The sequence below is a fragment of the Ambystoma mexicanum genome, chromosome 14 (assembly GCF_040938575.1).
Source record: "Ambystoma mexicanum isolate Mex_15411 chromosome 14, UKY_AmexF1_1, whole genome shotgun sequence".
In the NCBI taxonomy this organism is placed as follows: Eukaryota; Metazoa; Chordata; class Amphibia; order Caudata; family Ambystomatidae; genus Ambystoma; species Ambystoma mexicanum.
In genome coordinates this window covers 182,094,226-182,106,289 of record NC_090940.1, presented here as the reverse complement: position 1 = coordinate 182,106,289, position 12,064 = coordinate 182,094,226, and the positions used below count along the sequence as shown (strand labels likewise).

The following is a 12,064-nucleotide window of genomic DNA, read 5'->3' as shown; positions in this document are numbered from 1 at the left end:
AATGTTCAAAGTGGCCCCATATTACACATTTTCAGCAAGCCCAATGCTTTTCCTATGAGCCAATTTGGAAATATCACACACAACAGGCCCAGGGAGCAGAGGCCTACTGGGAAATCACCAGTCTGCCACTGCCAGGGACAGCATTAGCTGCCTTTCACCACCTTGCTCACCCTTTTGAGCATACACATACATGGTGCCAAGTGAATGAACCTTTCCTTTCGTGTTTTGCAGGGCTGTGCACTCTTCAAGTAGAGGTCTGGAAGAGAGGTCTCTACTCTGCCCAAGCAGAATCTAGGCTGGAACAAACTAATGCTGAACGTTCTGAACCCCGGTGTGCGCCCCTACAGCGGAAACCCTCTCTCAATCTTGCCACCAGTGGCAGGCACAATCCTCCTCGTCTCTTGGCCTCTCGGCCAGAATGCCCTCAGCGAGGGTCACTGTTGACTTAGGAGAGTGCGCAACCTGTGGCTCCCCAGATGTTTAGGACAGTGGTTCCCACCCTAGACTATGCTGGTTGGGGCTGATGGTAGCTGTAGTGCAAAACATCTGGAGAGCCAAAGGTTGCAGAGCCCTGGTCTAGGAGAAGATGGTGATGGCACGCACCGCCACATAACTTCAACCTGCCATCCGTGATTCATGCTGGTTTCACATAGTGGGGGGCACTGAGCTCAGAAAAACAAGTCATCCCTCTGCATCCAAGTGAAACACGCATCTGTATAGAAGAGGGTTCAGGAGAAAGTAAGGGCCCCATAAGTACCCACACTGAGGACCGCCACCACATCTTGACCAAGCACAACGCTTTACCTTGGAGGTCACCTCTCCTGCATTTCCAGGTTAAAGGTAATTAATATACCAGGAACAAGCACCATCTTTAGGCCTGGCCCCTTACAATGCCATGGGCACACCTGCCAGGGATGTTATTTCACCAAAATGCCAGGGGTAGCGGAAGTGATATCACATGAGCTTTGAACTCCGATGACATTGTCACTTTTTAACCACCCACCTTGAAGTGACATCATGGGAAGCGATGGAACACGACCCTTCACCCCTTGACAAAGCAGGAAGGGACATCACATATTGTTCCTAAGTACACTACGAAAAATATGGTTGCAATATCACTATAATGTGATAAACATTCCATACAAGAATGGATCCTCATATGTATAGTTAATATCAGCGTGTATAGGCCCGTATTACCAAATTACTGTGAAGGCAAGCAGACGTCCATGACCAAATGATAATGATGTGTTATTATATAGCACTTATGCTTAATCGCTTTATATAGATCAAATACACATACAATATCACCCAACCAGTGTTGTTACTCATTTATCGACCTCAGAAGGATGAAAGGCTGAGTTGAGGTGTTTAAGAACAGACTAAATCAGTGACTCACTCCCTGAAGTGTGCCTGAAATAAACCTTCAATGAGCCCAGCAATTATTGGATAGAATTCCAGAAAGACACATTATGTGTTATTCCTGTTCTTTCTTATTTAGGGTCACTGCTCAAAGTGATACACCTGTGGAACCCCGTTTTTTTTTTAAGAGGCCTTAACAAGAAAGTCAGCCACTCCAAAAATAAAGAGCCACACGACACTGGCCACAGCCTAGGACCTTACATTAAAAAAAAGTTTAAAAAAAAGTGTACATTTCTTTTCCTTTTTTCTAGGGGTAGCAAGGGAGACCTCAGAGGTCGCAACTGCGACCTCTGACGACCCCCAAATGACGTCCCTGACCCCTGCATGTGTTAAGCACCACTAATGCATCAGGTTCAAATGCTTATGGACATCAACCTCAAAGCCTCCAATTCAGACCCTGGAGCCGGGCCCCTTGCGTAATCCTCTGCTTCTCCTAAGCCTCTGAACGGGAGGCCACATGCAATACATAGGGTGTGCACTTGCTGTGTGCCACTTTCAACACTTCACTGGATCTTTCTTCACAGACCACTCTTTGGAAAAGACATCAAGAGATCAGGCAAAAATCACATGGCGTGTTCGCAAAGTGAGCCTCCGCCCGCCCCGCTTGTGTATGGCTATCAAAGACACAGACCGTGCACAGCAGCAGTGCGGGTCAAGCTGTTCTCTGAAAACCTTAAGCAGAGGCTCCTATTACTGAAGACTTCACAGCGGCTGTCTCTCGGTAGATCTCAAATGTCACTGGAGCGCTGAAAAACTTGAGTGGAGAGGCACATGTTTGCAGAAAAGATCCCAGTTGCCGCCTCGCAGTCATGTACACACGTGACTGCAGACCTGCAGTACATGTGTCATGTCAGACACCTGCAGGGGCCATATACATCTGATTGATCCTTGGTCTTGCTTAGCCTTGCACAGACTGCAATCAGTAGCGGAGGCATGTTTGACAGTAATCATTTGTGTCCCTCTGTTGCACTTCATGACGAATCCCTCTGCTTCTAAGTGCTGTACTCCTCTGTGTTATTAGCCTATGCAATGGTGCTCAATGTGCCGACCTCAGAAAAATGAAAAGGCGACGAATTCAAAGTGCTGGGTCACCCCGTGTGACACATGTCCTCTCAGCCTTTTAGACTAAAGAGGGCACAGTGCCAAGGTGATAGCCATGAACCCTAAGAAGGAGCAGTGAAGACTAGGATCGTGAATTCTCTAGTTTCCTGGGACTGGAGAGTTCTGCAAGGTGTTTCTCTGCCTGCATCCCTCACACACAGCTAAAGCACACAGTACCCCCATTCTCTCACACACAGCTAAAGCACACTAGGACCTCCAGCTATGGCCAGCGAGCTGATTGCGAATTCTCTAGTTTGCCGGGACTGGAGAGTTCTGCAAGGTGTTTCTCTGTGTTAGACACTCCTCCATACATCAGAACACTGCTAGCATCCCCACAACACCTTCACCGGTCTCCCACACTACTCCCCCCAGGTTTCGAGACTCACGTGATTTGGTTGTCCCACAGGACCGAAGGCTCCGTACCGGGTACAATGTACGTGCCCGGTTGTAGCCCTTCCTGCACTGGCAGTTGCCATGGAGAGCACACGTCAGAAGGGGCGGCAGAACGCTTCCGCATCGGACAGTCGTCCGCTCACGTGACGCAGGGCGGCATTTCCCACGTGACGATGGAGGGCGTCACGTGACCCGAAAGCGCCCAGTACATAATGCTTGATGCACGGAGCACTCACCGCTTCTCAGCTGTCTTTCGACTCTGTTTGGCGCTACGTCTGGACTTTGTTTTGCTGGTTTACCTTGACTCTGGATCACTCACCTGGATCCTTCGGATTTTCCCTTGGTACCTTTGCTTGGAACTGTTGACTCATCGCTGAACCCCGGCCCGTCCCTCACTTGCCCTCGGATCATCCCTTTGAACTTTGTTTGTCTCCGCTACGTCCTTGCCCCTTGGGGGCTCACGCTACTACTCCAGCCCTTGGCTCAGGTGGGCTGTCCTGTAACCACGTGTGACTCCGGTCCCTGTTGTTCTGGGGACTACCTCTCATCTGAGTCTCGAACCTCCTCCACTAGGTCTCCCGGGTTTTCCAACCACCGGATAGGTAAGCTTATTCAGACCCTGTGATTCTAGTTTTATATTATATTTGCTTGGTACTTTACCCCGTTCTTTCTGCAGCAGCATCGGTGTTCCTGAGGTTCCGTGGATCCGGGAAGCAACATCTCCCACCTGTGGCTCCAAAGGTCGCACAGCAGGGTTCTTTTAGGTTCCCCTGTGCGTCACTTGGTGACGGAGGTATCAACGGTCTACACAACACTCAAGTCAGAACACTCTGCTTGCATCTCTCTCACACAGCTAAAGCACACTAAGACCCCCATCTATGGCCAGGGAGCTGATAGTGAATTCTCTAGTTTGCCGGGACTGGAGAGTTCTGCAGGGTGTTGCTCTGCCTGCATCTCTCCCACTCAGCTAAAGCACATTGGACCCCCGGCAATGGCCAGGGAGCTGATAGTGAATTCTCTAGTTTGCCGGGACTGGAGAGTTCTGCAAGGTGTTTCTCTGCCTGCATCTCTCACACGTAGCTAAAGCACACTAGGACCCCCAGCTATGGCCAGAGAGCTGATAGTGAATTCTCTATTTTCCTGGGACTGGAGAGTTCTGCAGGGTGTTTCTCTGCCTGCATCTCTCTCACACAGCTAAAGCACACTAGGACCCCGGGCTATGGCCAGCGAGCTGATGGTGAATTCTCTAGTTTGTCGGGACTGGAGAGTTCTGCAAGGTGTTTCTCTGCCTGAATCTCTCTCACAGAGCTAAAGCACACTAGGACCCCCAGCTATGGCCAGCGAGCTGATAGTGAATTCTTTGGTTTGCCTGGACTGGAGAGTTCTGCAAGGTCTTTCTCTGCCTGTATCTCACCCACTCAGCTAAAGCACACTAGGACCCCCGGCTATGGCAGCGAGCTGATGGTGAATTCTCTAGTTTGCCGGGACTGGGTAGTTGTGCGGGGTGATTCTCTGCCTGCATCTCTCACAGAGCTAAAGCACACTCGGGCCCCCAGCTATGGCCAGCGAGCTGATGGTGAATTCTCTAGTTTCCTGGGACTGGAGAGTTCTGCAGGGTGTTTCCCTGCCTTCATCTCTGACACGTAGCTAAAGCACACTAGGACCCCCAGCAATGGCCAGGGAGCTGATAGTGAATTCTCTAGTTTCCTGGGACTGGAGAGTTTTGCAGGGTGTTTCTCTGCCTGCATCTCTCTCACACATAGCTAAAGCACACCAGGACCCCCAGCTATGGCCAGCGAGCTGATAGTGAATTCTCTAGTTTGCCGGAACTGGAGAGTTCTGCAAGGTGTTTCTCTGCCTGCATCTCTCCCACTCAGCTAAAGCACACTAGGACCCCCGGATATGGCCATCGAGCTGATAGTGAATTCTATAGTTTGCCGGGACTGGAGAGTTCTGCAAGGTGTTTCTCTGCCTGCATCTCTCACACAGCTAAAGCACACTAGGACCCCCGGATATGGCCATCGATCTGATAGTGAATTCTCTAGTTTGCCGGGACTGGAGAGTTCTGCAAGGTGTTTCTCTGCCTGCATCTCTCTCACAGAGCTAAAGCACACTAGGACCCCAGCTATGGCCAGCGAGCTGATAGTGAATTCTCTAGTTTGCTGGGACTGGATAGTTGTGCGGGGTGTTTCTCTGCCTGCATCTCTCCCACTCAGCTAAAGCACACTAGGACCCCGGCTATGGCAGCGAGCTGATGGTGAATTCTCTAGTTTGCTGGGACTGGATAGTTGTGCGAGGTGATTCTCTGCCTGCATCTCTCCCACTCAGCTAAAGCACACTAGGACCCCGGCTATGGCAGCGAGCTGATGGTGAATTCTCTAGTTTGCCGGGACTGGAGAGTTCTGCAGCGTGTTTCTCTGCCTGCATCTCTCAGACGTAGCTAAAGCACACTAGGACCCCCAGCAATGGCCAGGGAGCTGATAGTGAATTCTCTAGTTTCCTGGGACTGGAGAGTTTTGCAGGGTGTTTCTCTGCCTGCATCTCTCTCACAGAGCTAAAGCACACTAGGACCCCAGCTATGGCCAGCGAGCTGATAGTGAATTCTCTAGTTTGCTGGGACTGGATAGTTGTGCGGGGTGTTTCTCTGCCTGCATCTCTCCCACTCAGCTAAAGCACACTAGGACCCCGGCTATGGCAGCGAGCTGATAGTGAATTCTCTAGTTTGCCGGGACTGGAGAGTTCTGCAAGGTGTTTCTCTGCCTGCATCTCTCACAAACAGCTAAAGCACACTAGGACCCCCAGCTAGGGCCAGCGAGCTGATAGTGAATTCTCTACTTTCCTGGGACTGGAGAGTTCTGCAGGGTGATTCTCTGACTGCATCGCTCACAGAGCTAAAGCACACTAGGACGCCCAGCTATGGCCAGCGAGCTGATAGTGAATTCTCTACTTTCCTGGAACTGGAGAGTTCTGCAGGGTGTTTCTCTGCCTGCATCTCTCACACTCAGCTAAAGCACACTAGGACCCCCAGCTATGGCCCGCGACCTGATAGTGAATTCTCTAGTTTGCCGAGACTGGAGAGTTCTGCAAGGTGATTCTGTGCCTGCATCTCTCCCACTCAGCTAAAGCACACTAGGACCCCCGGCTATGGCAGCGAGCTGATGGTGAATTCTCTAGTTTGCCGGGACTGGATAGTTGTGCAGGGTGATTCTCTGCCTGCATCTCTCACAGAGCTAAAGCACACTAGGACCCCCAGCTATGGCCAGCAAACTGATAGTGAATTCTCTAGTTTCCTGGGACTGGAGAGTTCTGCAGGGTGTTTCTCTGCCTGCATCTCTCCCGCTCAGCTAAAGCACACTAGGACCCCAGCTATGGCCAGGGAGCTGATAGTGAATTCTCTAGTTTGCCGGGACTGGAGAGTTGTGCAGGGTGTTTCTCTGCCTGCATCTCTCACACGTAGCTAAAGCACACTAGGACCCCAGCTATGGCCAGGGAGCTGATAGTGAATTCTCTACTTTGCTGGGACTGCATAGTTCTGCGGGGTGTTTCTCTGCCTGCATCTCTCCCGCTCAGCTAAAGCACACTAGGACCCCCAGCTATGGCCAGCGAGCTGATAGTGAATTCTCTACTTTGCTGGGACTGCAGAGTTCTGCAGGGTGTTTCTCTGCCTGCATCTCTCACACACAGCTAAAGCTCTGGCAATGCCTTGTAGAACCACATTGGGTGGAGTTACTTTCTAGACATGAAGGAAAGGGGAAATCCTCTTCTAGCCGCACTGCTCTAGCCATTGATGTGCCCTTCATTGTTTCATTTTGTTTCAACTTTCTTTCATTGTTCCATTTTGTACAGCGTTCAAAGCAGTAATCTGGATTGCATGTGTCATATTTTGTGTAGAAATCAGAGGGGTACTCTGAGTGGGGGCTCTCTTGATATTTTCTATTGGCTGGGTTGTGGTGCGTACTGAGGGACAAATGTGTTAAAAAGTGAATGTCATTGATTGACTTAACTCCCTCGAATTCGATGCGAGAAATCAGCCACGAAGGGAGTGCTTGTGGGAGATGGTGCCTTTACAAACCAAAGGGAGGGAGGGAGGGAGGAAGGAAGGAAGGAAGGAAGGAAGGAAGGAAGGAAGGAAGGAAGGAAGGAAGGAAGGAAGGAAGGAAGGAAGGAAGGAAGGAAGGAAGGAAGGAAGGAAGGAAGGAAGGAAGGAAGGAAGGAAGGAAGGAAGGAAGGAAGGAAGGAAGGAAGGAAGGAAGGAAGGAAGGAAGGAAGGAAGGAAGGCGAGAGAGAGAAAAGGGAAGGAAGAAAGACGAAGGAAAGAAGAAAAGAAAGAAAGAAAGAAAGAAAGAAAGAAAGAAAGAAAGAAAGAAAGAAAGAAAGAAAGAAAGAAAGAAAGAAAGAAAGAAAGAAAGAAAGAAAGAAAGAAAGAAAGAAAGAAAGAAAGAAAGAAAGAACGAACGAGTGATACATTTGCTGTTCCATTTACTTCTAAAACACTCCACTTCTTTCTTTTGGGAAAGTTGGTGTGCAAAGTGCTTCTCTTGTGACTTGTCTGGCACTAGTTAGTTCTATCAGAGAGGCTTCAAAACGAGTCAACCTTCGGGGGTCAACCTTAGGACGCTTCAGTTAATGTATGCTCCCCCAATTGTCATCGCAATGAGCACGCTTGTGTGGCGACCACATCCTATACGCTCTGTTCTTCAGGTTCTTTAAAAGCATCTTCAAAATACCTCGGCATTTGTATACATCATTCTCCCATCTGCTTATCGGTCCTTTCACAAAACAACTAGAGCGCGCGGCTTGCTTCCCACAATACCTGAGCACACGGGCGTTTTATTCTGGGCAGACGTGCCGCTGATGGGCTTGCCGTCCTGACTGACGCACCAGCAGTAGCCGGTATAGGTGTGGCACTGGACCTGTCCATGGCAAACGAGAAATAATAGGTTAATGCACAAGAATCGGAGTCAGAAAGTACACACAAGTCACGCATCATCAAAAGACACCTTGGAAGATCCATGTTGTGCTCTTAACTCTTATATACCATATACAAAGGCACATATAGAACAATCGACTTTAATAGCACACAGCCCACGTGATAACCGTTCACTATACCTTAACTGTTGCGTCAAACCTATTTGTTCAAAACTCGAATCACCCAAATGTCTCACTTTGATTTGCACATGTTTGAAAATATCTTGTTACAGACACCTGTGGACTAGATACCCATACTCCAGAAATCTATGACTGTTGCGCACTGCTTTACTCCTGATCTGAGGAAACATTTTCCTAAATAGTTTTTCACCGAACACCAAGAAAGTTATGGTGGGTTTAAAAAGGTTTGAAAAAAAACCTTTCACCTGAAATGTGAAAGTACGAAAGTCCATTCGAGCCAGGTCACACATTCCACAGCGCCACCTAGTAGCCATCGCTGGAAGTTCACCTCCAGTTCTGAGCCAATGTATAAAGTAGCACTGCCCTCTTAGACAAAGACAATTTCCTGTAGAAAAAGGTTTGCATTTGAGCTAATTTGCATACCCACAATGCCTTGCTGTCGTGGCTCCGAACTGGAGGTGAACTTCCAGTGATGGCTACTAGGTTGCGTTCTTGAATGTGTGACTTGGCTCAAATGGACATTCCTATATATGTATATATATATTTATAGATGCATATATCTCATAATTTGAGCTTTTCAGATTATACAAAGCACAAAAAATAATTTAGTCAATCTAAAAAAACATCTAATCCACTTAAAACATTTAATACACATACATAATACACAAACATTCATCCTATCGAATTTCTTTCAATTTCATTTAACCCAAATTGACATTTGATACTCCTAAAATTACTAAAATCTCCAAAAACGTACTTGTTCTACTGTCTTAATTATCCTCCAAAAAAAGTGTATTTTACGACAACCTGATTCATAATAATTAAACCAATCATAGCAAAACAATACTTCGATGATGGCACAGTACCCCCACCCAAGGTATCTTCTCTCTCTGTGCCAAAATACAAAGGCTATAATTGTTTATTTCTTACTTATATCATTAAAGGCACTTGCTTTGGGATGTTAAACAGTGCTTTGTTCAGTGTGTTTAGCCTTCACTTAAACACCAAGACCAGAAACACTCCTCACTAATCCCTTCTGGATCTTCTCCTTTACAAATCTCAACAAATGTCTGGAGTATAGTTGCTAAATTGTGGACACTCAGAACATGTCTGTTTGTTTCTAAAATCATCGTCTACATGCTCTTGCCGCCCTACTAATTCCCATTCTTGGTCCAATAACGGATAACGGGTCCAATAAGAGATAACGCGGGCAATAGGTTTAACTGGAGCATTAGAATAATTCTCCCGAGCACCGTTGAAGAGGGCTTCAACAAATATTTCTGTGGGGACATATGTGTGCATGTATTCCTAGCGTATTCTATGTTTGACTTAAGTCTCTCTGAATGCACATAGTTACAGTTCCGCAGACCAAGTTTAGTTTAAATTGTTTATGCAGGGGAGGAAGTTCTAGGCTCCAATCAGTACCTGGTTTATCTCTTCAAAGACCTTCTTATTCATAGTTTCAATATCTAAGAGGGAGTGTACCCTAGATGAAGGCATATTCCTGCCCACTAAGTTCAATAGTGGGCAGCCAGGGTTTTTTAATGGACTTTATATAAATAAATCCCCGTCTTTGCTTGAGCATACTGGCCAATGATAGGATCTCCAACTCCAATCTATTGGCCTCCATCGAGACACGTTGGTCAAACGTAGTACGCTTTTCCATATTTGGCTTCCACAATGGCCAACCACTTTAAGGGCCTGATTCACAGAAGCATTTTAGAATGGTGCAATCCCATTGAAAAACGCTCCACAAATAAGGCCCTAAATCCGATATTAAGCAGGCTTCCAATTCGTACAAAGCACTTGTACCACCACTTGTTTATACACTGCCATGACTCCTTTTAATGTATAGCCCCCAGTCTGTTCAGCATATTTCTTCACAAACCCCATGAGCGTCTTACCTCTAATTCGCTTCCACTCAATTAAAGTGCTACACATACTTCCCTTGTCTGTTATGATATATCCCAGATAACCATATTCACCAACTTTCTCGATTTCCACCACTTCCAAAAACAAGGGCTTATGAGCCCCTTTTCTAGTACCAAAAGCCATGTATTTTGTCTTGTCTAAATTGAGAGTAAGGCCGTTTTCCTTCTTGAACACAAACAACTCGTTGACGACTCTCCTTAAACCGACGTATGTGTGGTCAATTAAGACTACATCGTCAGCGTAGGAAAGGCATCTAACCCAGAGGCCACCGATCATAAGGGTCACACAGTTCACTGCCTCCAACCTCTTGGGTAAGTCTGCTAAGTACAGATTAAATAAGATGGGGCCAGCACACACCCTTGTTTAAGGCCCTCCAGCATAGGAATATCCGCTGTGCAGGTCCCCAAGCTACTCAACTTCACAGTCACGCTGGTGTCCTCATGCAATTGTCTAATAAAACCCAACAGCACCTTTTCACGGATCCATCCAGCTATCTTATCCCACAATGCCTCCCTCTTCACTGAATCAAAGGTGGCCCTGAAATCTACGAATAGCAAGTGGAGCGCAGAACTCTCCTTTCCCAAGGCCACCTAATAACAAATAAATAATGTTGCCAGTTTGAATTTACACCCATGCTTCTCCCCACACCATGCAAAACAGAGAGGTGATGGCTGAAAGGTTTAGAACGAATCTTAAACCTCTGGCAATTGTTCTGGGCAACCCTCCAGACCTTCGTTATTCACTTGCCAAGCCATTACAGAAAGGGGAAAGACCAAATACAGTCCAGCCCGATTTGCTAGGTCACATCCCTTCTGCACGAGACCACAAGCATCCCCAGACATGTTTCTGCCTCTTTGTAGCTTGGGTCTCTAGGCCCAACAAGCACGGGACCCACGTCTGGGAATACCAATCCCACTCAGGATAACAATGCAAAACAAAGAGGTGATGGCTGGAAGGTTTATAATTAATATTAAACCTCTGGCAATTGCTCTGGGAAACCCTACATGCCTTCGCTCTTCACCTGCCAAGCCATTACAGAAGGGGAAAAACCATATGCAAACCTTCCAGCCATCAACCTTTGGTTTTGCTTTCGTCACCCCGAATGGGATGGGTATGCCAGATGTGGGTCCCGAGTGTGCTGGGCCAAGCTGCTCCTCACTGATGACACCCAACAAGGCCGAAACATGCCTGGGGATGCTTGTGGTCTTGTGCAGAAGGTATGTAACCTAGCAATTTGGGCTGGACTTCCCCTTTGGGAGTGGGACCAAGACTGATTGCAAATGGTCTATGCCCTTCTGTAATGACATGGCAGGCTGAAAAACGATGGTCTGGAGGGTTACTCAGAGCTGTGCCCATGGTTATGATTTGTTCAAAACCTTCCAGCCATCCACGTTTGGTTTTGCCTTAGGGCCTCATTATGAGTATGGAGGTAGCTATGCCCTTAATAAGGGCATGGCTGCCTCCATACCGTGTTCCAGCACCGGGTTCCTTCAATGAGGAATAACCGGGTCATTCCAACATTGGAGGACACTGTATTTCCTCTTTGAAGGAACCGATCCCCATTCTCATTTGAGCCCCCATAGGGCTCAATGGGAATGGGGATGGAGCAAATAACGGGCCCGTTAATAACGGGCCGTTATTAGCTCTTTGGTCCCCTCACAGGACCCGGAAAGGACGTCTGGTTTTACCAGACGTCCGTTCCGGGTCCCGCAAGGGAACCTCGTAATTGTGCATCCCGTAATGAACAGTGCCAGTCCCGTACCGGCACCCTTCATTACAGGAGCACAAGCCTCGTAATGAGGCCCTTAGTCTCCTCACACATTCCTGAAACTACCCAGTAAACAGACATTTTTTCCTCGAATATTTCCATTCTTTTATGATTGACCAGAAGCAACAATTCAAATGTAAGGCTTTTTTTTGCCAAACGGGTGCTGGTCATATTTGGTGTCTCCCAGGGCATCTCACTCTCCCCTCCAGCTTACCTTCCATGTGATGCCACTCATGCCTCTGCACACTCTGCCCATTAGTACACTAACAACTGCCCCGTCCTTCTTTAATTAACCAATGAGATTTAGTCAGTCTGTAAAGAATGTACATGAGATGTAACCTC

The 12,064-nt window shown here is 47.6% G+C and overlaps 1 protein-coding gene across 4 annotated transcripts in view; it reads right to left on the bottom strand.

The window, feature by feature from the left end:
• Nucleotides 1-12,064, bottom strand: part of SMOC1 (SPARC related modular calcium binding 1) — a 445,428-nt gene that overhangs the window by 340,603 nt on the left and 92,761 nt on the right. For all 4 annotated transcript variants that reach the window (XM_069638879.1, XM_069638877.1, XM_069638878.1 and 1 more), the window contains exon 4: nucleotides 7,727-7,826. In XM_069638879.1, the coding sequence (XP_069494980.1) occupies nucleotides 7,727-7,826 (100 nt within the window). The remainder of the gene's footprint in view (nucleotides 1-7,726; nucleotides 7,827-12,064) is intronic.